This window comes from Cavia porcellus, unplaced genomic scaffold (genome assembly GCF_034190915.1).
Source record: "Cavia porcellus strain 051 isolate PalLab524CR breed Dunkin Hartley unplaced genomic scaffold, mCavPor4.1 scaffold_6, whole genome shotgun sequence".
Taxonomy (NCBI): domain Eukaryota; kingdom Metazoa; phylum Chordata; class Mammalia; order Rodentia; family Caviidae; genus Cavia; species Cavia porcellus.
Window position 1 is genome coordinate 79,378,092 of NW_026947489.1, and position 26,594 is coordinate 79,404,685.

Genomic DNA, 26,594 nt, shown 5'->3' on the forward strand with positions numbered 1-26,594 from the left:
TATTCTTTTAAATACTAAATAATCAGGGGCCGGGGATTTAGCTCAGCAGCGTAAGCGCCTGCCTTGCAAACAGGCAGTCGTGAGTTCGATCCCTGGTACGATAAAAACGAAAAAGACAAAAAAAAAAAAAAAAAGAGTAAATACTAAATAATCTTTTTTTTTAATTGTCTTTTTCATTTTTATCGGTACCAGGGATCGAACTCACAACCGCCTGCTTGCAAGGCAGGTGCTTACGCCGCTGAGCTAAATCCCCAGCCCCATACTAAATAACCTTATATATGTTTCTATTATAAAAGTGATATAAATTATATTTGAAAAAAGAAAAATGGGCCTGGCATGGTGGCTCATGGCTATAGTCCTAGTAGTTGGGAGGCTGAGGCAGAAGGATTGCTGTGAGTATAAGAACAGCTTGGGGTGGGTCTGGGGGTTTAGCTCAGCAGCATAAGCACCTGCCTTGCAAGTAGGCAGTTGTGAGTTCGATCCCTGGTACCAACAACAACAACAACAACAACAAAAAACAAAAAAAAAAGAAGAGGACAGCCTGGGGTATACAGTGAGTTCAAGGCCAGCTTAAATTACGTAGCAAGACCCTGTCTCATAAAACAAAACAAAACAGGAATCAACTTATCATATAAATATAACCACTACTAACAGTATTTCAATAAGTATAATTTGACTTTTCCATTTTATTCAAATATCATAAACATTTTCCCATGTTAATACATTCTTGTTTTATAGTCACTGTTAAAATGACTGAATAAGATTTTATTAGTGGAGTTGGGAATACAGTATAGCTCAGTGCAAAGCTCTGAATTTGATCTCTAGTACTGGAAAGGGGAAAAAAGACTTTATTGGTAACTTGGTCCTATTTACTTAATTATTATTTTAATTTAGATGGTTAGGTTATCTTGAAGCTGCTATAAAATATGTAATACATACACACACACACACGTGTGTGTGTGTGTTTTCCCTATACTTTAATTTTTCTCTGGAATAACTTCTCAAAATTTTAAATGCTTAACATTTCAGTCTTAATATACACCTCTAACTTACTAGTTCTAAGATGTATTAGCAATGTATATGGTGCCACTGCATCTTCAAAAGAACTAGTTTTTATGTCCACATTGTACTACAGTTTGTATAACAGATAGGCTTTGTTTCATATATTGAAGGTTATGCCTAACATGCTAATTATAAACCACTATGTGGAGCTAAAATTACAACTACAATATTGTACATTATCTACCAACTTACCTACCATCCATAATACTCATTCTATGTATGTAGGTATATCTATCTATGTATCAATCATCTATTAGTGCTGAGGATCAAACCAGGGCCTTTTCACTGAGCTACGTCCTCAGCATTTTTTTTTCTTTTTTTGAGACAAGGTCTTAACTAAGTTGTAACCTGAGATTCACCTATCTCAAATCTCCTAGAATGCTTTCTTGGATTACAGGCAGGTACCACCACACTCAGACACAATCATAATTTAATAATACCTATTCTTTCTTTCTTTCTTTTTTGTACCAGATTGAACTCACAACCTCACACTTGCCAGGCAGGCGCTTATGCCGCTGAGCTAAATCTCTAGCCCTACCCATTATTTCTTTCACAACACTATTTGTGAAATACTACAAAGAATTTTTCTCTTAGTGGTAAGCATGAGAGACAAAAGCTTAAGCATGAAAGCTAGAAGTAGACATATGGGACAAGTAAGATTTTTCAAAATTTATGTTTCTACCCTTCTCACCTTGGCTAAAGAACATCACTGAGATAATTTTTAGAGGCCAAGTACCTTAAAAGAAGCCAGTACAAAAGTAGAAGAATCTTTGTACAATTTTTATGTTTCTGTGTATCACTTAAAAACAGATTTAAGAAAAAAGTAAGAAAGCAAGTAAGCAAGCTGGCTTGGTGGCACATGCCTGTAATGCCATCACTCTGAGAGGCTGAGGCAGAGGGGCTGCAAGTTTGAAATTAGCCTGAGCAACTTAGCAGTTCAGTGAAAACCTATCTTTAAAAATAGATAGAAAGAGAGAGAGGGAGACAGACAGACAGACAGACACCAGGCCCTATGGTTTAGAAACAATGACAACTTTAGGGAGATCAATAGGCAAAATTTAAAAACAATAGCCTAGAGCTGGGGATTTAGCTCAGTGGCATAAGCGCCTGCCTGGCAGGTGCAAGGTCATGAGTTCAATTTCCGGTATCCAAAAAAAACAAAACAAAACAAAATAAAAATAATAGCCAAAGGACCTGAGACTCTGTATCAGCTGTTGGGAACTTACAACTCAAGAATTTTGGATACAGTTCTGAATCCTGGATACAACTCATATGCTATCATTTCTCACAATGACTGCCTTACTTCTTTGTACCTGTCAAAATGTTCTACCACCGTTTCTTCAGAACATACATATACACACTTCTTAGTACACTAAAGGATGGATCTGAATTTCGGGATATCCTACCCTTATTCTCTAATATATCCAACAAAAAATAAGTCAGAAGTAGTAAAGATGTATCCAAATGTAACATTTTTCAGCTTGACTTTACCTTTGTAAAGCTAGTTTTACCTTCTGCCCCTTAGTAATCATCCACCAATCTGTTGTACATTCCAGGACAAGGTGTATGAGTAAAGTATATATTCCTTATCCTTTGTCTCTGCCTCTCCCAGGCAACTACCGTAGTTGTTTTTCACTTTTCAAGTTTTTGTTAGATAGGGCCAAATACACAAAAATGAGGAAGATGGAGCCCGATTCCTACTCTCACAATTCAATTATTGTCACATGTTCTCATATTTTTCTCTGTTAATCACTACTTAATTATGTATCTTTAAGACTCATTAATTATAAGATTCACTAGTGAATTAATAATTTTAAAGACCAAAAAAATCCCACTACCAAACTAGAATTAAGAAAATACGGTACTGTGAAAGAAATATAACCTCTGTCAATATAAGAATGTATCTACAAAATGCTTTTGATAAAACCAAGTACTTCAACAATCATTTTCCTTTCATTATGTATACCTTTTGTTCTAAGAGTGCCCTGCGGAGGGAGACCCTCTGTTCAAGCTCCCGAAGCTCTCGATCATGTTGTGCCTCAGCTTGCATTTTGATTTTGCTCTGATATGCATTCAACAGTTCCAATTCTTGCTGCAGCTGCATCTTCAAAACCTGGCACTCTGCTTCCTGTGCTTCATCCAAACGCAGCTGAGACAGAAAGAAAACATATAGCCTACTGTGAGCTATCTACTCAATAAGTATGGAAACAAGGAAGAACAACAAGAGACAGACTATTGTTTTCTAGGCGACACAATTGTTCTTTCTTGCATCTTGGAATAAACATCCCTGAAAATAAAAGGGACAATAACCAGTGATGGCATTATGAAGATAAAGCTATCATAAGCTACTTGGAGGATGCCTGAATAACTACATTTTTCTTAAGAGAAACCTTAGATGATATAAAAGTTTCTTTTTCTTCCTCAGTTGAAACAGCTATAGAAGAGAGATTAGCAAACTGCAGTTTATAAACCAAATCCTAGAAGGCCCTTGTTTTGTTATAGCCTACTAGCTAAGAATGCTTTTAACATTTTGAAATGGTTACATTTTACACAATTATATAAATAATCACATAACATCCTCAATTTTGCTTCCTGGTCTGCAAAGCTTAAAATATTCATACATGCACTCAAACATAACCATTTGATTCCTAACACTATACAGTACACACCCCTACCTCAGCACTGGGGATTGAATCTATCACCTTTGATTTTTGCACTAAGATACTTCACATGCCCAACCCTTTTTATTTTTAATTTTGAGATAAGGTTTCCACTAAATTGTCCAGCTGGGCCTGAAATTGGCAGTCCTCCCGTTTTAGCCTCCCAGCATGCTGAGATTATGAGCATGTGCCACCATATCTTAGACTTATACTACTCCTCTTTGGCTACAGTTTACCGAAGCTCCTGTTTTAATGTTGGTAAGTTGTTGGGATCTATTCCTACAAGAGGCCCACTTAAAACCTCATTTTATATGCATTATGACATTTCCAAGTAACACTGACAGTAGGAAGAATATGGACCACCACTAGTTCCCTAGTTTCAAAGAGCTATCATTTCTACCATTTATTTACACTAAGAATTGAATCCAGGGCCTTGACCATGCTAGGCCACTGAGGGCTCCTACCCCTTTTTTAAAATTTTGAGACAGGGCTTGCTAAATTGTCTAGGTTGGCCTCCAATTTAGGATCTTCCTGCCTCAGTCAAGTAGCTGGGATTACAGGCAGTGCTATCACTCCTGGCTTCCAATTAATATTTTACTTGCTGGAATTTCATTCAGGTGGCAGAAATAAAGGGGCACTAGATTTGTTTTGCCAAAACAGTAAACTTACAGCCTGTGTAGAGAGCATTTCATTAATGCTGTGATCATACTGCTCAGCCAGGATGGCTAACTTCCGGGTCTGCTCCTCCTTGAGCCTTTTCAGAACAGCCTTATGTTCACTCTTTGGTGTGGTCTCCAGTAGGTGATTTCTTAATGCTTTATATTGCCTGGTTTGGATTTTGCAGGTATCCTGAAACTGCTTTTTTATTTGGAGTTCTTTAGACTGAGAAGAAAAAAACCACAGATGTATATGTAAAATTTACCACACAGTATTTGGTATATCTTATACTTAAAATACAAATAAAGGAAGATAAAAAAGTGAAAGAGAAACCTGTAAGGTCAGATGGTAAAGTTGCAAGTATTTTTGTATGCAGCAATCAAGCCAAACTACTGGATTCTATGCAATTTTACAACAAAATCTCTAATTTATCAGAAAACTCAAACAGACTTAAGCATAAATACCTATTTATTTATTTATTTATTGGCTTTTTGAGACAGGATCTTACTATGTAGTTCAGGCTGGCCTTGAGCTCACTTTGTAACCCAGGTTGATCTCCAATTTGCAACAATTCTCCTACCTCAATCTCCTGAGTTCTGGGATTACAGGTGTGTGCCACCACACTCGGCTTTAAAATTTATTTTGAAAAAAAATTTTTCTTTAAATTTATATTTTAAAAAAATTTTATATTTATTTTAATTACTATGTATATATATTCATGCCAAAAATCAAATACATTCTTATGAATTAAGTATAATATACTGAAATCACTTGATTGGGAAAGCAAATTTTATCAGCTATCTCAGGCAGAAAATAAAACTTATTTGATTCTTTACCTGAAACATTTTACTCCAGTTTATTTTAATAACAATTTTAACTTCAACTATATAATGTACAACAGACTCTACTTTTTGTATAACCTATCAAACTTGAGATTGATTTGGAAGTCTACATTAGTAACTAATGTTGTTATTCTATTTTTTCCTTAAGAGAATAAACTAGGTAGAAATATATTTACTAATAGTTTATTCTTTAATATCACAAGTAAAACCGAAAGTAAGTTAACAAATTTTTCAAAGGTGAACAAAATTATGGCATACAGAAAGCGCAATCCTCTTTTTGGGGTGGTGACACTATATAAACATTTCTGAAATAAAATAATCTTGAGTTTAGAGGCAGAAGGCTTCACCTTTTTTTAAAGAACTCAGATTTTTAAAAAGTTTTAATACTACATACTTCTGTAAGATATACTGGTTGAACCTATATAAGAATATATTAATGTACTACCAAGAATCTAGAGTTGAAGTTATTTTACTTTAATATAAATACTTTGGGGGGGTGGCAAAAGATCTCAGTCTGTAGCTCAGGCTGGCCTCAAACTCACAGTAATTCTCCAGCCTCAGCCTCCTGAGATGCTGGCATTACAGGCAAATGCTACCCTACCAGGCCTAATATAAATACTTGATCAACTGGTTGACTCAGGATACATGAAACAAATGCATATATGATGAAACGTACAGATTTGTCTAGGATAAAGTACCTATACTGCTACAGTATTTCATTAATATAAATAGTTCCATATTTTTAACCAACTGAGGACACAGGTCCTATTTATGTGCTTTTATTGAGAGGTGAAGAAATAAACTAGCCAGAAATTACTCTTATTAGCAATGCTTGATAGTGCTATTCTTGGTTTTCTTTTCTTTTTTCTTTTTGTTGGTACCGGGGATCCAATTCACAACCTCGCGCTTGCCAGACAGGCGCTTATGCTGCTGAGCTAAATCTCCAGCCCAGTGCAACTCTTAAATACTGTTCTTGGGGGCTGGGGATTTAGCTCAGCGGCATAAGCGCCTGCCTTGCAAGCAGGCAGTCGTGAGTTCAATCCCTGGTACCGATAAAAACGAAAAAGACAAAAAAAAAAAAAAATAGTGTTCTTGGTTAATAAAGTTCTTTCAAGTGATTCCAGAGAAATGGGATAGTGAAATATGGATATTATCCTCTGTCTCTTTATAATATTCTGTATTCTTACAAAAAAAAAAAAAACAACTTGGAAAAATTTTCAGCAAGGGTTAAGATTAATGCTTATAACCACAGTCCAGTAAAAATAAAACGAATGTAAGTTATTTCTCTTCATATAATACTGACAAAATGATCATATGGATAGCACCTGAAGAATGACAGAGTTGATTTTTACCAAACTAATTCCATAGAAACAGCTCCCCTACCCCACAAAACCTACATTATATACAAGTGCCAAACTGAAGTCTTTTCTTCTCCAATTTAATGTCTTACAGAAGTGGAATGCGGCCACTATTACTTCAGTAAATACAAGTGGGGTGATTTGATGCTCAATATAATGACTTTTTCCCAAGTAGTAAATAAATATAAAAAAGAAAGTGATTTTAATTTCCTACTAGAGGAAAACTTTGAACACATTTGTCATGGGAAAGAGGTATTCTTTTTACAGTCTAAAATTGTGAAACAGTTTTTTCCTCCCATTTCATGTAGTATCTGAAAACACCAGATTACTTTTTACAAATTTTCAAACTAAAAAGACCTCAAAAAAGGACACAGAAAGGGTTAAAGTCAAAGAACAATATATTATATCAGATTTGTGTATTATTAGAGAAAACTAATAAGCCTTCAGTTTGGCTTATAATAAGCCTTCTGAGTGCTGCTAGCTTTAAAACTATAATTAATTTCACAGACATGTTATTTTAAAAATCTTTGGTGGGAAATTAGCTTATAGCCAAATGATTATATATCCCCCTCCACTATAAACAAAAGAAATCTAAAAATTTTTATAAATCCTAGTTTTCTAAGTATTGACCATGTAAGATTATGTTGGCAGTCAACATAACTGACTCCGCAAATGATATGTTTGTTTTGTTTCTGTGGCACTAGGGATTGAATCCAAGGCTTAGACATTAAGCTTCATCCCCAGCCCTTTTTAAAATTTTAAGACTGGGTCTCAAAGCTGCCCAAGTTAGACTTTATCTTGTTACACTCTTATCCCAGTACTGTGATCACAGGCATGTGCCACCATGCCTGGGAACTTCACTGTTTTAAAGACACAACAAAGTAAAATTTTAATTAGGTTCACATGGGAAGGTTAAAGCACTTTAACTTTGATTTTACATTTTGTTCAAAACAGCTTGTTTGAATGTGGGTAGGCACTAAGAATACCTGTGTTTTGTAGATTCTAGATTTTGACACAGATTACCTTTGTGAATGAGGTTAACTTTACTGCAGCAATATTCAGGGTAAAGATGAAAAAAGCTTTCATATTCATAGTTTAAATGTTAAATAGTTTTAAAATTGGGGAGGGGTCAGGTTGGCAAGGGAAAGGAATCGTTCAGTAGCGAACTCTAGCCAGGCATGGTGGTACACTCCGGTAATGCCAGCATTCAGGAAACTGAAAGACCTGCTGTGAGTTCGAGGCCAGCCTGGGCTACACTGAGTTCAAAGCCAGCCTAAACTACACAGCAAGACCCTATCTCAAAACAATCAGGGCTTAGGATTTAGCTCAGCGGCATAAGTGCCTGCCTTTCAAGTGTGAGGTCATGAGTTCGATCCCTGGTACCAAAAAAAAAAAAAAAAAAAAAAAAAAAACCGAAACAAAAATAGCTAGATGTGGTGGCACATGCCTATGATCCCAGCATTTGGGAGGCTGAAGTAGACCAGCCTAGCTTACGAAGTGAGCTCAAGGCCAGTGTGAACTGCATAGCGAGATCTTGTCCCCCCCCCAAAAAAAAAAAAAAAAAAAAAAAGTAAAATAAAAGAATTTGTAGACATATACAGATCAAAAAGATACTATCATTGATGTAGTGAGTCTTTTTTGCTTTAAGATTCATTTAAATCTTTAAATATTTATTATAGGTTATAAAATTTGAAAATTTCTTGGAATTGTTAACTATTACTAATTTGGTAAAGGGGAAGTAGAACAGATAGCTAAAAGAATAAGACAAGAGAGAAACATTTATGTTTTTTTTTTCTTTTTCGTTTTTATCGGTACCAGGGATTGAACTCACGACTGCCTGCTTGCAAGGCAGGCGCTTGTGCTGCTGAGCTAAATCCCTAGTCCCGAGAAACATTTATTTTTAAATTTTGTATAACTCATGAAGTGAAGTAAGATTCTAAAACCGTCACACTGGGAATAATAAAGAGAAGCCAACTGGTTAACATGTTTATATGTAGAATATAACAGCAGCAATGGACACTGGGTCTATTTAAATAACAACACCGATTCCTTAGTTACTGGTATTTCCCAGTTAAAAGTTTAGCCATTTTTTTGTATTTTCTTGAGAAATATACAAGTAAAAGTCTACACTGATAGACACTTCACACTGAAACACTCCAAAGATGCTAAAAATATTCAAAGTTTAATTTTTTAATGACTTGTACTTAGACTTTTACTGCTGTCTTAGACTGTTACTGCTTATGTAGATACCTTTTTCACTATTCCCTTTGTCAAAAGTTTACACTAAAGATACCTTCAAACTTTTAGGCTGTTGTCGAACTTCCATGACATGCTTTCGCCGTAGTTCTCGTTCTCTTCGTTTATTATATTCCAGCTGGTTAGTGAGCTCAGTCTGATGCTGTAATCTGATCAACTCACAGCGCATTTTCTGAATTATGTTGAGGTGGCGAAACTCCAATTCTTGCATGGATTCATGCTGCCTTAGTAGCATGGCATGCTCCAAATCCTTTTGAGTCTGTCTTTTGTTTAACTCCTAATCCATAATACAGAAGACAAAGGTATAATTTACTGTTATTTGTTGTTGGTTTGTTTGTTTTGGGTACCTGAGATTGAACTCACCGACCTTAACCTTGCCAGGAAGACACTTGTGCCACTGAGCTGAATTCCCAACCCATATTAGTTTTTTAAAATAGTGTCACAGTATGTAGTTCATACTGCCCTTGAATTCATTATATAGCCCAGGCTGGCCTTGAACTATGGTGATCCTCCTGCCTCAGCCTCCAAAGTGCTGAGATTACAGGTATGTGCTAATATACTTTTGTACAAGGCCATTGAAAAATTCTAAGAAAAACAATAACCAGAAAAAGAATATAATTAACCCTTTGCTTCAGTAATGGCTGCATAGTATATACTAGGACTTTATGACCTTCTCCCCGTGCCTATCACTAGGGATTGCATCAGAGCCTCATGTGTACTAGTATGTACTGATCTACACTCTCCATCCTATTTCACAGATTTAATGTAAGGAAGAAATAAGTTCCTGAATTAAAAGTCCTCAGACTATCTAGCACATGTATTTCTTTCTTTGTAAATTTTTTTCCCTCAGATCAAAGAGTAAGCATATGCACATATCTTATGTCCAAATCAAACTTGACCCCTTGAACCCAACAAACCCTTTCCCCAGGGGTCAACAGTATAGTGTATATGCTTCTCATCCTTGCTATAGTCATTTTTTTTTAAAAATACAGGTTTAATAATATACACATTTCAGGCATGTAATCTGCTTTCTTCACTTAATAATATAATGCGTATATATCCAGATCAAATCAGTAAAGACTTTAAAAAACTTTCATTGAAAACTGCTTTATGATACCACTTTTTCAACCCCTACCTGTGACCAACACTTGAGCTGTTTCCATTTTTTTCCTTTTACAGTTTCAGTAAACATCTTATGCATGCTACATAATATAATCATATTATTTTTTGTAGAACAGAACTCCAGAAATAGATCTGGTAAGTAAAAGCATATGTGCATATATCTTAAAAAGCTACTGTTGAATCATGCTCTGAAAGGGTTGTATCAATTTACACTCTTACCAATAATGTCTGTTAAACAACGTCACTACTGGGGCTGGGGATTTAGCTCAGCAGCATAAGCGCCTGCCTCAAAAGCAGGCAGTCATGAGTTCGATCCCTGGTACCGGTAAAAACGAAAAAGCCAAAAAAAAAAAGAAATTAAAAAAAAAAAAAAACAACGTCACTACTAGGACTGGTGTTACGGTTGTATGTAGACGTCACCCCAAAATCTCATGCAGTTAGAGGTGGGAAATTTGGAAGGTGACTGGATTAGGGTACATGAATGTGGATTAACAGTGTGGATAATAGAAGCTGCATCTTGGGTATGAGTAGCACTAATCAATAGGTTTGTAGCCTGGATGGAATATAAAAGGACAGAAAGAAGACAGACTGGCTGCTGCTGCTTTGCCACGGACTGTTTCTCCTTTGCCATGACCTGCTGCCAGGCAGCCCAGCCTTAGAACCAGGCAACTATGGACTTAAACCTCTACAAACTATGAGCTAAAATAAATCTTTACTCCTTTAACTTTGTGTGTCAGGTATTTTGTCTCAGCAATGAGAAAAGTAACTAACACAGACTGGATATTATCAATCTTTTAAGTTTCTTTTGGGTCTAATCTAGTTTAAATTTCTTTCATTATTTATAAATTTGTGAACTTACTCTGATTTGAAGTTTATAACTATTAGAAAAAAATTTATGTTCATAGGTATCTTTGTTTGGGTCAGAGGAGGTAATCCAGGGCCCTTACATGCAACTGTATTCTCTTCCTACCCTTTGAGACAGGATTTTGCTAAGTCCTGGAGTTGCCCAAATTAGATACAAACTTGTGATCCTCCTCCCTTAGTTCCCAAAATGCTGGGATAACAAGCATGTGTCACCAAGGCAGACTAAAACTATCCTCTTAATGGGAACAACTATTTTCACTGACAAGGAATTTTTGTAACATATGCCCAATTAATAATTAGCATCATTATAAAACATGTTAAACAGCAATATATATCCAATGATACTCACTTCAGATCAAAGAGGCAAAGTTTCTCCAATTAACTTCTTCATTTTAAATATGAATATTTTTTATTCATATTAATTAGTTTTATTTTGATCTGTTTTTGAGACAGAGTCTCACCATACAGTTCAAACTGCCTTGAACTCCCAATGATCCTCCTGCTTCAGCCTCCCAAGGGCTGGATTACAGCTACACCACCATGCCTGGCCATACTAACTTTTTATTGAATGCCTACTATGTGTCAAAACACTGGGAATATAAAGAACTGAATGGCAGGGCATGGTAGCATATATCTGTAATGCTAGCCCCTGAGAGACAGAGGCAGTTGGATTGCCATGTTCCAGCCCATCCTAGACAATTTACCATGAGTGTATATGCAGTTCTGTGGGGAATATATAGCTTAGTGCAAAACCTTGGGTTCAGTCACTAAGACCAGGAAAAACCACATTCTCTTTTCCCAAAGAGAGGTTTCATATGTGTGTGCGTGTAAAAGGAAAAAGTGCAAAAACCATTTAAAAAGGGAAAAATAAAGCAGGAAGGCATTGCTGGAGAGGTGACATGTTGAGTACAAACATAACAAAAGGAGAAAGCAAGCCTTATTGAATATGTAGGGGAAAGTGATTCAGGTAAAAGAACATACAGTACAAGATTCCTGAGATTGGGAAGTTACTAGCATACATTCAGGAAAGATAATATTGATAAATTTCACATCATTCAAACACACCTCCCTGACAAGGTCCTGCTCCAAGTTATGGCGTCCAAGTAACATTCTTCTTTTGAAGCGACGGCATTCCAGCTCCAGGTATTGTCTCTGACGCCGAAGAAGGTTAGCCTCTTCTTCTGCTTGGAAATGCTGTATATTTTCTTTTTGCTTTGAAAGCCACTCTTGTTTTTCTTTTTTAGGGGTGCTCTGATTTTCATTCAGCTCCTGGCAACATAAAAAACATCTCAGTTCAAAATACATTTAAAAAATTCACTATATGAATGTATCATTTGGTATAATGGTAAACTGAGATGTGCTTTTAATCTCTAATGGTCAAGTTTATAATTTGAAGAAAACAGGTCATATTTTCTTTCTTCTTTTCTTGTACTGAGGGTTGAACCTTTGCAATGAGCTGTATTCCAAGACCATTTGTTCCTATTTGATTTTGAAACAGGTCTTGCTAAGTTACTTAAACTGGGTTCAAAAGTGCAATCCTCCTGCCTCAGTCTCTCAGAGTTGGAATTATAGGGATATATCACACCATGCCCAACTACCAACTATTTTCATCTTTATTGAATCACTCATGAAATAGGATAAGAAAAAGATACATGCATAACCACCAGAAAACATGCATGCCTTTTAGTTTTGCACAGCTATATTTCAGGCTACTAGCTTCAAAGCATACAATGACTACTTAATAGAGTAAATACATCATTCCTTAAAACCTTCCCCTCCCAAAAGACAGAAGGCAGTGCTTTCAGGCAAAAATTATTTGTGAGTTAAAATTAAGGCTAATATACAGTTAAGCATCATCTCAATTCTTAAATTTTGACATTCTCAATAGTAAGCTTTTCTCAAAATTATGGATGCACTCAATATAAATTAAATGTGAAATCAACAAAACCAGGGGAGAATAGAAACCTACATTATAAATGATATTTAATGTTCAGAATTAATAACCCCTGAGCAAATCAAAACCAATGGTTTTCTTCATTTGGAATACACAAATGGGTTCAATGAAAACGCATTTATATTGGCCAATTTTAAAAAGTGACAATATGGGGCTGGGGATTTAGCTCAGCGGCATAAGTGCCTGCCTTGCAAGTACGTGGTTGTGAGTTTGATCCCTGGTACCGATTTAAAAAAAAAAGGAAAAGAGACAATAGGGGCTGGGGATTTAGCTCAGTGGCATAAGAACCTGCCTTGTAAGCCGGCGGTCGTGAGTTTGACCCCCGGTACCAATTAAAAAAAAAAAAGAAAGAATAAGTGACAATACATTCAATGAGACAAACCCTTGTATGCTAATATGGTATATTTTCAACCTAAAGAATATCACCAATATATACAATATGTAAATTAGCTACATTTCCCAAGTTAAAAAAATTCTTCAGAGACTATTATACCTTATCTTCCTTATTATTCAAGAAAGAGATCAGTTCTTCAGTTTTAGTTTACAAGATATCCAATTATATAAATAAAAAGCATATAAATGAGGACTTTGTAATTGTATCTGCATGCACGCTGTGAGAAGAGATAATAATGACATGGGTACACACAGGCAGAATCACCTGATTATCATTATCAAAATCTTCTGCTAGAGAATTCCCCAAGATTCTGCTATGAGAATTATTTCTCTATACTGAGACTCATTATTCTATTTTACATAAATATACATAAAAGATGTGTTTTTCAAAAAAAAAAAACCTGTTAGGTTGCTTACAAGTTATATCTACAATATTACCTAAAATAATTAATGTATAAAGTCTCACTTTCCAAAAAACACACAACTACACAACTACATTCCGCTAGATGTTAATTATATACAGTTGGGAATCCTATTTACAGTCTTTTGGGACTTACTAGGGACTGAACTCAGGATCTTGTGCACTGTAGGCAAGGGCTGTACTACTGAGTCATATGCCCAGTTGTCCTATTTACAATCTTTTCAGACTCAATGTTCCAGTTTAGAGTTTGGATTTTTAATTTCTTTTTTAAAGAGCTTGGAATCTGTATAATAGTGATAGAAATAAAATTGTAGATTCCCCATACAAATGGAAAATTATTACCACTGAAGCTTACTTGGTAGGGTATACAGCAAGTCTTTGTGCCACCAATATGTAGACAAGAGGACACATGTAACATTATAAATTCCTATACTCACGCATGTGCACACACTCAATGTCACAGAGATTACTCTTATTTTGTCAAGATCAATTAATTTACCAGTGTGCTAATAACTAAATGGATTAAACTTTTCAGTCAGTCTATAAGGAGGGATAAATTAAGGTACCTCATTTGTCTATGTTTGCGTTATCCTGAATTAATTATCCTCTTTCAAATTGGGTGTGGTGGTATACAAGTTTAACTTCAGCACTCTGGTAGACTGAGATAGGGAGTAGAACAAGTTCAACCCAGTTCAGGAAATTTAAGTGACTCAGTGAGACCCTGCTTCAAAAAATAAAAGCAAAAAAGGGCTGAGGATGTATTTTAGTATGTGGGCCTTGGGTTCAATCCTTAGTACTCTAGGAAAAAGAAAAAGATCTTGGAATAATTAAGGCTTTTTTCAAAGATAAGGCTGCATCTACTTTTAAAGAAGTTCATAAAGTAGACATAGAGGCAAATAAATATGACATCACATAGCCACTGAAAAATAGCATATTCTCCTATTATGGTTTAGATCTAGAATGTTCCTCAGAACTCTCATTTGCTCAGAGGCAGGCTTTTGGAATGTGACTAGATTATTGGGGCATTATATTCATCATCGGTTTCATCCGCAAACGAGTTCAGTAGCCAAGGATGCTGTTAGAAGGTGAGGCCTGGTTAGAGGTGATATCACTGAGGTTGTGACCTAGACGGGTTTATTTCCCTCACCACCTTCTTTCTCCCTTCTCTGCCTTCAGATCACACAACGTAAGCAGTATTTCATCACTATATCCCTGTGCCATGCTCTTTTTCTCTTGGAGCTCTCAAACCATGGATAGAACCTACTGAAACTGTGAATCAAAACAAATCTCTTTTTAAAAGTTGCAGGTACCAGATATTTTGCCCCAGCAATGAGAACTAAGACATCTATTAAAGAAAATATGATTATGATACCTTATTCTATGCTAAAATTGGCAAAATAAAAAATTATTATAATCTTCTGAACCAGAAGTAAGAAGGTATGGTTTATATTTTTGTTTTTTGAGACATGGTCTCACTATGCTGTCTACATGGGTTTCAAATTCCTGTACTCAAGTGATCGTTCTACCTAAGTCTCCTGGGTAGTAAGCAGGAAGTGACTACAGGTGTGTACCACAGAACCTGGCTGGCTTAGTTTTTTTTGGACATAGGATCTTGCTATGTAGGACAGCTTCAAACTCACTATGTAACCCATTTTGGCCTCAAACTCACAGCCTTCCTGCCTCACCCTCCTGAATGCTGGTATTATAGGCATGTGCCATAATATCTGGGTTGGCCTATTTTTAAAGTAAGAAATACATGAGGTTTTTCACAGCTCAAGTATTTTTATGTTTAGGGAATAACTTAGCTGTTACAAATAAAATAATGCATATTTTCATTAAATGGGTCTTTTTAGACCCTCTCCATTAGAAGAGCCACTTAAGAATAATTGATTATAATCCATGTTTTCATATAAACCGACATAAATTAAATGGTCACAACCAACAAAAGTGAGTTTTATCCTAATGGGTGCCATGAGTTAAGAACCACTGAATATAAGTTTTTATTTTTTTGGTATTTTTCCTTTTTATCAGTACCGGGGATCGAACTCATGACTGCCTGCTTGCAAGGCAGGCACTTATGCCGCTGAGCTAAATCCCCAGCCCCTATTTTTTTATTGGAACATTTATTGGAAAAAGAAATGGGGAATAGGAATAGCCATGGAGAGACAGAAGGGATCCCAAATGAGTTCCCTGTTTGTTTTTAGGACCGTCTCCCTATGTAGTTAAGGCTGGCCTTGAACTTGTAGCAATCCTACTTCAGCCTCCCAAGTGCTGGGATTATAGGCATGTGCCACCATCCTTGGCAAAAACCACTGAATATAATATAATTAATAAGCACATAGCATGAAATTTTTATAAAATAAGTACCTCCTTAAGCTGCTCTTTTCGAAGTTTATACTCTCTTTTTTGGGACTCCAGAAAGCTATTCAATTCTTTCTTCTGTTGGGCCTGAATATGTTGCTGAAATTTTTTCTCCTCATTGGCCATCACTTTAGCCTATATAAAAAATTTTAAAATGAATCAAATTATTTAAAATGAATCAAAACAGGTTTGATATACATACTAAGGATGCCTTGTTTTTAGGAATAAATCAGTAGAAATATTATCAAAACAAAATACCTAACCTAATCAGTAACACCATTTTTTCTCAGCATCTTTATCATTTAAACTTTAGAGAACCAGTGAGATGGAATAATGTTTAAATCTGATCTCTTACTGGGCCAAAATATTTTCACCTTTTTCATTTAACAGAAATATATATTCTTTCCAAAAAAATCCAAAACAAGTATGTATTTATCTTCCGGTCAAATTAAACCATGATCTTTTTACCTAGATTATATGTTAAAAAATGAAATATCCCTGACCTTTAATTTATATAGTAAATAACATGAAATATTAAAAGTGTCACCTGTTTTTAAATTATATACAATACATAATCATTTTCAAATATTTAGGAAATACGGGGGGGGGGGGATCCACAAGACTTTAGTATCCAGAGATAATTACCAAAGTTTTGCTGCACACATCCAATTTATTTTCAAGATATATATGTATATTTCAATAAATTTTTAATCACATTGCATATCCTTTTTCATGAATAGCTTTCTCAATACATTATGTTGGTATCTACCTCTTCCAAAAGTATTAAAAATATCACCCAACACCCTAAAAATTCTAAATATCGGTATATTCCTTTTTTTTTTTTTTTTGTCTTTTTCCTTTTTATCAGTACCAGGGATCGAACTCACGACTGCCTGCTTGCAAGGCAGGTGCTTATGCCACTGAGCTAAATCCCCAGCCCCAATATCGGTATATTCTATCAAAATATTTAAAATCAAGTATTTATCCTGTAATTTCTTTTTGTCAAATTCCCTTATAACCGCAGGAGGTTTTTTATGTTTTTCGTTTTTGATTTTTTTGAGGAGTGGAGAGAGAACAAGATAGCTACGATAAATTTCAATATAAATTAGCTGAACATATTTTGAAATGTGTTAACTAAGAAACAGTCTATTTGGCAAATATGACTAGTAATTAAACTATTCTGATATAAGAATGCAGTATAAATTTAAGGGGAGGATACTAAGAAGCACACAGAGAATTATGAATAACATTTTAAGACCTAATCACCTAATAATAGATTTATCAAAGTTCTCAGAAAACCAGGGTACCAAAAGATTAGAACAGTTGAATAACTTACTTGCTGTGATACTATAAAGTTATCAATTATCAGGAAATGATCCAAAGTCTGTTAGTTCCCAGACTCAGTATTGGCTATCAAAACATATTAATTTTTCACAATTAAAACCCACAAATAAAATTAATGAGAAAAAAAACAGAAATGAATCTTTTTTGGGGAGAGATGACTGATCTATCAGCAATTTATTGATTTAAGTTACATAATTCTTCTCTTTCTTCAATTTACTTGGTGCCTGCAATACTCAAAAAATCCTATACTGCTTAATTCTGAGGCAGAAACAAGCTAAAAGAAGAGAATTAATAACAATGAATCTGCTACCTCTTTTTCCATAGCAGCCTGATGTTTCTTGATAAGTTTCTCCATTTCTGCAGCAAAATTGTTACGCTGAGTTTCAAGATCTTTGTCTAATCTAAGGCGGTGTTCATCCATTTCAGACTTCAGTTTATTTTCCAAACTCATCAGTTGCTTTTGATGTTGCCGCCTCATTCGCTTATAGCCAGACATCTGTTCTCTAAGCTCAGAATCCTGCTCATGTTCTTGCATTTGCCTTGTAACCTAGACATACAATGGACAAACGACGGACAAAAAAGAAAATAATGAGGGAGGGAGAGTAAAGCAAAACATTTTTCTTTTAAAATCATTTTTAGATCACTAGACTATCATCAGGTGATTGATTTAAGAGATTCCAATGTTAGAAGTTTCCAATTAAAATTTCTAGGACAAGCTGGGCATCGTGGCACACATCTATAATCCCAGCACTCAGGACACTGAGGCAAGGGAATCACTGCAAGTTCGAGACCAGCCTAGGCTAAAAAGTGAGTTCAAGGCCAGCCTGAACTACATAGTGGAAAAACAAAAAACAAACAAACAAACAAAATTCTAGGACTTCTTTCAAAGAAATAAAACAAGCTGTTAAAATTTTATGGAGTAGACCAAGATCAGCAAGGGAAACAGTATGGGAAGAGCAGCATATTCCTGTAGGCCCAGAGACTTAGGAAGCTGAGATAGGAACATTACTTGAGTCCAGGAATTCATGGCCAGCCTAGGCAAGACCACATCTCAAAAAACAAAACTGAAGAAACAGATATACTCGGGCTGGGAATTTAGCTTAGTGGCATAAGTGTCTGCCTGGCACATACAAAGTCGTGAGTTCGATCCCCCTGGCACCAAAAAAAAAAAAAAAAAAGAAAGAAACATATACTCATATTAATTGATTTTCTATTAAAAATTTCTACCTGCCCTTCCTTGAATGAAATCTTTTTCTCCTCTGCCATGACCCTCTTGCCATGCCACCCTGCCTTGAAGCTAGCCAACTGCAAACTGAAACTTCTATAAACTGAGGTGAAATAAATCTTTCTTCCTTTAACTTTAGGTGTCGGGTATTCTGTCTCAGCAACGAGAAAAGTAACTAAGACACTCTCTGAAAATTTTACTTGTAATAAATAGATTTACTGAGTTTAACAATATAAATCTTTTCCATACTTCTGATTTATCAAGCCTGCAACTTTAAAGTGCCCTTAATTAATTTGAGAAAAGCAAAATATAGGTAAACGACTTCCTCAAGAACATTTAATACTGGGGCTGGGGATTTAGCTCAGCAGCATAAGCACCTGCCTTGCAAGAAGGCAGTCATGAGTTCGATCCCCGATAAAAAGAAAAAAGAACATTTAATACTATTATGTGGCAGCTCAGATAACTCTCATATCTTTTTAAAAAACCCTGTTATATATTCTAACAATTTATTTTTCACATACTATCCTAGAAATTTCTTTCTATCCATAACACCCTTTATCCTGTTTTGGTCCTACTTGTCTGACTCAACAATTACCAGGGATCTACTATACAATGTGTGCGATGGACAAATAATCTAAATTTATTGTTATTTGGGAAATGACTCAACAATTACCAGTGATCTACTATACATTGTGTGCGATGGACAAATAATCTAAATTTATTGTTATTTGGGAAATGAGAGTAACATTTAGAACACACAAATAGTATTACTTGCCATTTCCAACACTGCCCTCTTTCTGGTTATCTCACAGAATATATTTTCCTGTCAATTCTTTTACATGGAAAAGTCACTGCTCCCCTCTCCTTATGACTAATAACTCTAAATGCTCAAATGTTTTCTTTCAAAAAAATTTTTACACCCCTAATAAAAAGTATCTTGGGGGTAAGGGTTATGGTTCAGCAGCACAAGTGCCTGCCTGGCAAGTGCTAGTTCATAAGTTTGATCCCTGGCACCAAAAAACAACAAAACAAAACAAGAGCTATCGTGTAGCTCTTGTAAGCACTGAATATATTCTGAACCACTAATCATTTGCATACAAGTCTTGAAGATACTACCAGTCTAATATTTCTAAGAGTGCTCTGCATGTCTTTCTTATACAGGTACCTAAATATTGAATAAGTATCTTGCAAAATCAATTCCAAATACAAAAAAAAAAAAATCAGATAAACTGCTAGGTTCAAAACAAAAAACATTTTTTTCCTACATTCAGGAAAGTACAAACCAGTGATGCTGTCCTTATAGTTGCAAAATGTTCTCGGTTACGATAGTGTGATTTGTGACGAGATACTTGGGGTGGAGACTGTGGATCTGATGCTCTCGTTCTGGAGTCTCCTTCCTCTCTGTAATTTTCTTCCTCCTAAAGCAAAAAGAAGACATCATGTAAGGTGCATAAGTACTTTGAATTTTCAAGGAAATTAGAGTTTAAAGATAATTTATTCAATAAATCTCACGTGCATAATTTTAAAAAGAAAAACAACAAAGGGAAAATGTCATTATTTTATTTTCAACATAGAATTATGAGAAATTATTTCCACAGTGTATGGAATAACAGATACTCAGGACAAGGAAATGTATATGGCTAGATTAGTATCTTACATATTACTCGTAAAACAAGAAAACTTTGATGTAATTTAAAAATAAAAGGAATGACGCATATACTCCAATATTTTAAACAGTACCAATAAAAATTAATTATTTAAAGGCTTTTAGGTTTTAGAACAACAATAGCTGAAAACTATATAAGATTTTTTTCCTTTTGGTGCCAGGGATTGAACTCATGACCTCGCATTTGCCAAGCAGACACTTACACTGCTGAGCTAAACCCCTGGTAAGATTTTTGCCATCTGTCCAAAATAAGCAATAAAAAACTGGTTGCAAGAACTAAAGAATTTGGCTTGGATGTTGCTTAGTGGTACAGTGCTTGTCTAGCATGTGCAAGGACCTGGGTTTGATTCCCAGCACCAAATAAGCAAATAGAATTTGTGTTTTTTTTTAAACTCAGTTCATCAACCGAAGAGGAAGTCAGTAAGTAGCAATCAATTTAAGAAATAATCTTTCTATACTGACTCCATTGTCTTTGAATATAAAAATTAAAAGCAATTTTAGCCTGAATAATACTGTTGCTTAACTATCTTTTCTTTGGGGTGGGGTATTAGGGATTGGATCCAGAACCTTGCATCTACTAGGAAAGTGTTCTCCAACTGTGCAACATTCCCATATCATTTTTAAGACAGGGTCTCACTAAATTGCCCAGGCTGGCTTCAAACTTGTGAACTTTCTGCCTCAGCCTCCCAATTCACTTGGATTATAGATGTATTCCACTGCAATGGGCATAACCATATATATATATATATATATATATTTTTTTTTTTTTGTCTTTTTGAGACAGGGTCTTGCTATGAAATTTAGGCTGGCCTTGAGCTCACTTTGTAGCCCAGGCTGGTCTTGAACTCACAATGATCCTCCTGCCTCAGCCTCCTGAATGATGGGATTACAGTTGTGTGCAATACACTTGGTATAGCCATCAATTCTTAATATGTTAAAATATGTACAATAAAATTTTGCTTTTCTAGTCACTTTAAGCTGCAGTAACTGAATTCTCAACATTGTGTACCCATTACCATTATTTTCAAAACTTTTATATCACCCCAAATAGAAATTCTATCCATTAACAGTAACTTTCATTTTGCTCTCTGTTCAGTCCATGATAGCCTCTCAATTACTTCCTATTCCTATTAATTTGCTTCCTCTACATATTTCATTCTAAGTTGAATTATACAATACTTGTCCTTTTATGTCTGGATTATGTCACTTAGCATGTTTCTGACAGTCATCCACAGTGAAACATGTGTCAGAAATTCATTCTTTTTTACAGCTGAATAATACCCTACTGGATATACATATCACAATTTATCCATTCATCTGTTGACAGATATTTGGGTTATTTCCTTTTACCATTGTGTCTAACAACTTTTTAGATAATATTGCAAGCTATGAAGTTATAAAGAAAGCATTCCTACTAATCTCTAGGAGGAGTCATTTAACTTCAATAATTTTTATTAGAATTTTAAATTTTGCACTAAAAACTACAAAGAATAGGAGCAAAACTCCTTATTTCCTAAAGCCTACATTTATAATTTTCCACAATTACACTGAGTTTTACTTTAATGATTTAAAAATGGGTAAGCAAGTCACTTCATTTTTTGTTTTTGGCAGTATTGGGGACTGAACTCAGAGACTTTGCACTAAGTAATATCCTTCTTTGTTTTTTCACTTTTTAAAAACTTTGAGGCAGAGTTTTGTTAGGATGCCATCACAACTCTTTCTCTTACTCCCCAACAATAATCATTATCAATTTCCTATGTATCTTTCCTATTTTTTTTTTTTTAACATTTTCTTTTTCTTTTTGGTACCAGGAATTGAACTCATGACTTCGCACTTGCCAGGCAGGCACTGTGCTGCTGAGCTATATTTCCAGCCCTTAACATTTTATTTTCCAAAAACCTTTAAATAATGAACAATATTCCTTTTTTTATAACATTTTAAATGGTTCTATATTATTTTGTAATTTTCAAAAATATGAGTTTTGTAAATATAAGTACAAATTAAGAATTAATAAGACTACTGCTATTTAAAAAATATTCAACCTATCTGAAACTTCCAAGAAAACCTCCTTCTTTAAAATTACTCGATGAGGAAGTTTATCAAAGTTGAAATTTTTTCATAGAAGTTGAAATACTCACCGGTTTTAAATGGATGACAGAACTGTTGGACATCACTGTATGATCTCCCTCCATCATATCTAGCTCGCTCTTGTCATCTGAGGCATCTGGAAGACTGTTAACACTACTGCTTTGGCTGCTGGCACTGATAGACATACTAGGAATAGACTGATTACTTCCAACACTATTCACTGTTCCTGTCCTGCCAACACCATGGTCTTGCTCCTAAGGAAAAAAGAGAACTAGATTAAAATATCTATTTTCTAAAATCTTGATTAAAGCCTGTAGCATACATACCATTTGGTATATAATTACTAGAAAGAAAGTTAGAGGACTACTAGGAGAAATATCCTTTAAGTGATGAAACCCACAAGTTTATCAAGTATAGAAACACAAACAAAAATGACAAATACCTGCTCTCTTGGTCAGTGCCTCTCTCTGGCGTGAGCTAGGAGAAGAACTAGTCAGTGGCCCCCCCGAGATCCGGCCACTGACATGGTGGAACCCAGGTGGCTGCACAAAGATGCAATTCGCCCCTTCTTGTTAAGCACCTTCCTCCGGCATAAGCCAGGAGGAATGCCGAGGAGACCCCCAGTCAAAGTCTCCTGTGAGCCTACTGGTGTGCAGGCTGGGAATCAAACATTCCAAACTCACCCAAACCCACCAGTTAGCAACTGAGGACAGAGGTCTGAGCGTCTCTTGGGAGGAGGACTGTATGCAAAATAGCAAATATGGGGGATCTCCTATCTTCTCCTATCTTGCATTTGAAAGCAAATGTTGTTCTCACTGTTATGCTTATTGTGATTAGTTGTTTTGCTCTATTCAATATTCTCTTTCGACTAGTTTTATAATGTTCTGTCTTTGGTTTGATTTCGCTGTGTCTAATTGGCTAGACAACTACTGTGAAGATAATGAGATATACTATGGTACCTATAACTGTTATCCTGGCAACCTGCTCTGAAGTTCTGTACCAGTTTCACTGCATTGTCTCAACTGGTTTTGTTCTGTTGTATTTCTACTACCGTCAAAATTTAAAAAAAAAAAAAAAAAAAAAAAAAAACCTCATGACAAACAAGGGGCTGAGGATTTAGCTCAGTGGCATAAGTTCCTCCCTGCCAAGTGCAAGGTTGCAAGTTCCATCCCCGGTACAAAAAAAAAAAAAAAAAAAAAAAAAAGACAAGTAAATTTTAAAAAGTTTTTTAAGCCGTTGAAAAAAAAACAATCGACCAGTTCTGGGTGATTTCTGTTACTCTCCACCTCCATGTTCAAAACAGAATTCAGTCTTATGCATACCTCTACCACTGAGCTACACCACAACCCTCACCTATTTGGGGCAATTTCCAATATATAGTATTTTCTCTAAATTGCTTGACACTTTTTGAAAAGCATGTCTACAAATATCATGGGGATATGAAGCTGGGCATGGTGGCTCATGCCTGTAATCCCAGCACTCGGGAGGCTGAGGCAGGAGGATTGTTGAGTTTGAGACCAGCCTGGGCTGCAAAAGTGAGCTCAAGGCCAGCCTGAACTGCATAGTGAGACCCTGTCTCAAAAAGACCCCTCCCTCAAAAATTATATATATATATATCATGGGGATAGGCAGTTTGCTCATTTCTCAGTGACTCTATTGGCTAACACAAACTCATTTTAAAAATTCTTTAAATAATCCTTTTAGTGCTTAGTCTTTATTGAAGCCTTTTACAAAGAAGATTCTCCTTTTTTTCCTAAAAAGATGGTCTTTAGATTTTATGTCACCAAATATTTTATTGTTTTTTGTTTGTTTTTGAGACAGTGCTTTACTACGTAGTCTAGGCTGGCCTCAAACTCATGACAATCTTCCTGCCTCAGTCTCCACAATGCTGGTAATTACAGGCATATGTCACCACACCTGGCTATTTGACTGTTAATTCTTACCTATTTTCCTATAAATTATGATTTATAAATTACATATATATATTCAATTATAATCACAAGGATGTTTTCTTTTCTTTTTTTTTTTTTTTGGGTCTTTTTTCAATTTCATTTTTATCGGTACCGGGGATCGAACTCACGACCGCCTGCTTGCAAGGCAGGTGCTTATGCCGCTGAGCTAAACCTCCAGCCCTACACAAGGATGTTTTCGAAGGTAATCAGACAACAATGGGACTAGAGCACCAACAGCTTCATTGTCTTACCATACCAGACTTCTGTAAGACACGATAAAAATTTAATCAATACAGACACATATATAACAGGATTGTTCTTAGGTCCCTAGTATATATTTAAAATTTAAGCAGAGAATTTTATTAATTTTGTAACTTTACTAAAAGAAAATAAAATATTTAGAGAAAGAAAGATAATTCACACATAATACTTTATATGTATACTTCCTTGTGAGAAAGTTCTGTAACACTTCTACTGCAAATCTATATTACCATTCTTCCTGAAAGGCAACGCAGCACTTTATGGTTATGAATTTGAACCCATGTGCCTCTACTGTATAGTAAGTTAACTACTCTGAATTTTGCTTTCCTCATCTGTAAAATGAATTACTTGTTTGTTTACTCACAGGATCTTACTCTGTAGTTCAAAGTGGGCTTGAACTATGTAGCTTAGGTTGGTCTTAAACTTACAGTGACCCTCCTATATCAGCCTCCCAAGTGCCACTATGTCTGGTCTTAAATTAATACTTTAGAACCTTGTAAATGGAATAAAATGCAGAACTAAAAATATCACATTTCCTCGATGACACAGTAGAATGCTTGGTAACTTTCTAATACTTGGAGTACAGTCAACTTTTAGAGTCCATAACTTCCAAGTGCTTTCAAAAAAGCATGTTCCATGGAACTGGATGATCAATCAAAATGGTTCATTGATCAAGAAACATGAGATGAACTAGATTATCCTTTATCAAGCTAATGTGTATTGCATAAAGTCGTTTAGTTTAGAGCATGCAACAAAGTATAATTAAATGCCTTTTTTCTAAATGCGATCTTATAGAACCAATGTTAAGAAAGCAAAGTCTGGAAATTATTGATATAAAAAGTAAATTCTTAGCAGGGAAAGTTGCATAAGGAAATAAAACTCACTTAAGATTTGAATCATTTTAGGAATTACCTCTTCCTCCTCCTGTGCTTCTACTGTTGGTCCATTATGTGCCTCCTGGAAAAGGAGTTTCTTCATTTTTCGATACTGCAGATTGTCCAGTTCTCTTACGGCATCCTTTGTCCTTTGAATAAGATCTATCAACACTGTTTCGGGGCGCTCCCGAAGAACAAACATGTGCTGGAGAGGGAAGAAGTTAGATTAAAACTTCAAGTCAGGTTGAAATTTTTGTTTAATTAGTGCAAATGGACTCTTTTGCTAGAGTTTCTATCTTATGCTACATAATGCATATAATCTGTAACTAATTCTATTATTTGGTACTTAACAAAACAATCATCTATAAGCATCTACTCTGTGCCTAGAAACCATTTTTGCATGTTTTATAAAACCTTGAATTTAATATTTTTGTTGACCAAATGAAAATACAGTTGAAATTATCAAAGGACTCAAACAGTAAGAATTAAGTCTAATCAGAGCCTGTTGATATAAGTTTATACATTCTAAGAACTGATGATCTCCAAGAACTGATTTCAATAGGAATATTTATTGACATGAAATAACTAATCTAAATTTAGATACTGTGCGTTCCTTTATATGTTATATAAGACTGCATAAAACACTAATGATGATTAATAGCCACTGTTATTGATTTTTATTACTAACATTTAATGAAACTAAACTTTATAAAATACAGGAAAATAGAAAGAATAACTCCACTATCAGGATCACTACTGTTACTCTATTTTCTTCTGGTACTAGAGATTAAATTCAGACCCTAACTAGGCAAGTACTCCATCACCAAGCTACTTCCCCAACCTGATTTTGCTTAGTTTTTAGTCACATAATTCCTAGATGTATTAAGGCTTTTATTGCTATCATGAAAGCCTACTTAATGAAGTTTTCACTTCTGAGACCAAGAATAAGCCCACTGCATAGAATTCTGTAGGCACTACTAAAACTTCATATTGCTTTTCTATATACTATGGTTTCCATGTTATCAAATATTTTAAATTTCTTTGCAGCTTTAATTTAGCTGATGTTTACCACTCTGAAATTATAAAATATTGGCATAAAAAGTTCACTTAAATTTTGTGAAAAATCAAAGAGTATTTAGGGTTATAAGTGATAGAATCAAATCATACTTGCTATAGTCTAATCTAGATAGCTTAATAACTACATGAAATTCATTACTGGTATTAGTAGGATAT

The 26,594-nt window shown here is 35.1% G+C and overlaps 1 protein-coding gene across 4 annotated transcripts in view; it reads right to left on the reverse strand.

The window, feature by feature from the left end:
* The window catches only part of Taok1 (TAO kinase 1), a 129,921-nt gene that overhangs the window by 14,568 nt on the left and 88,759 nt on the right, over positions 1–26,594 (reverse strand). For 3 of the 4 annotated variants that reach the window (XM_063251122.1, XM_063251124.1, XM_063251123.1), the window contains 9 exons: positions 25,399–25,566; positions 22,324–22,527; positions 19,803–19,937; positions 17,605–17,841; positions 15,957–16,085; positions 11,887–12,090; positions 8,873–9,112; positions 4,392–4,604; positions 3,029–3,211 (listed from right to left, as the gene is read on the reverse strand). In XM_063251122.1, the coding sequence (XP_063107192.1) occupies positions 3,029–3,211; positions 4,392–4,604; positions 8,873–9,112; positions 11,887–12,090; positions 15,957–16,085; positions 17,605–17,841; positions 19,803–19,937; positions 22,324–22,527; positions 25,399–25,566 (1,713 nt within the window). The remainder of the gene's footprint in view (positions 1–3,028; positions 3,212–4,391; positions 4,605–8,872; positions 9,113–11,886; positions 12,091–15,956; positions 16,086–17,604; positions 17,842–19,802; positions 19,938–22,323; positions 22,528–25,398; positions 25,567–26,594) is intronic. The other variant, XM_063251125.1, reaches the window with a different exon arrangement.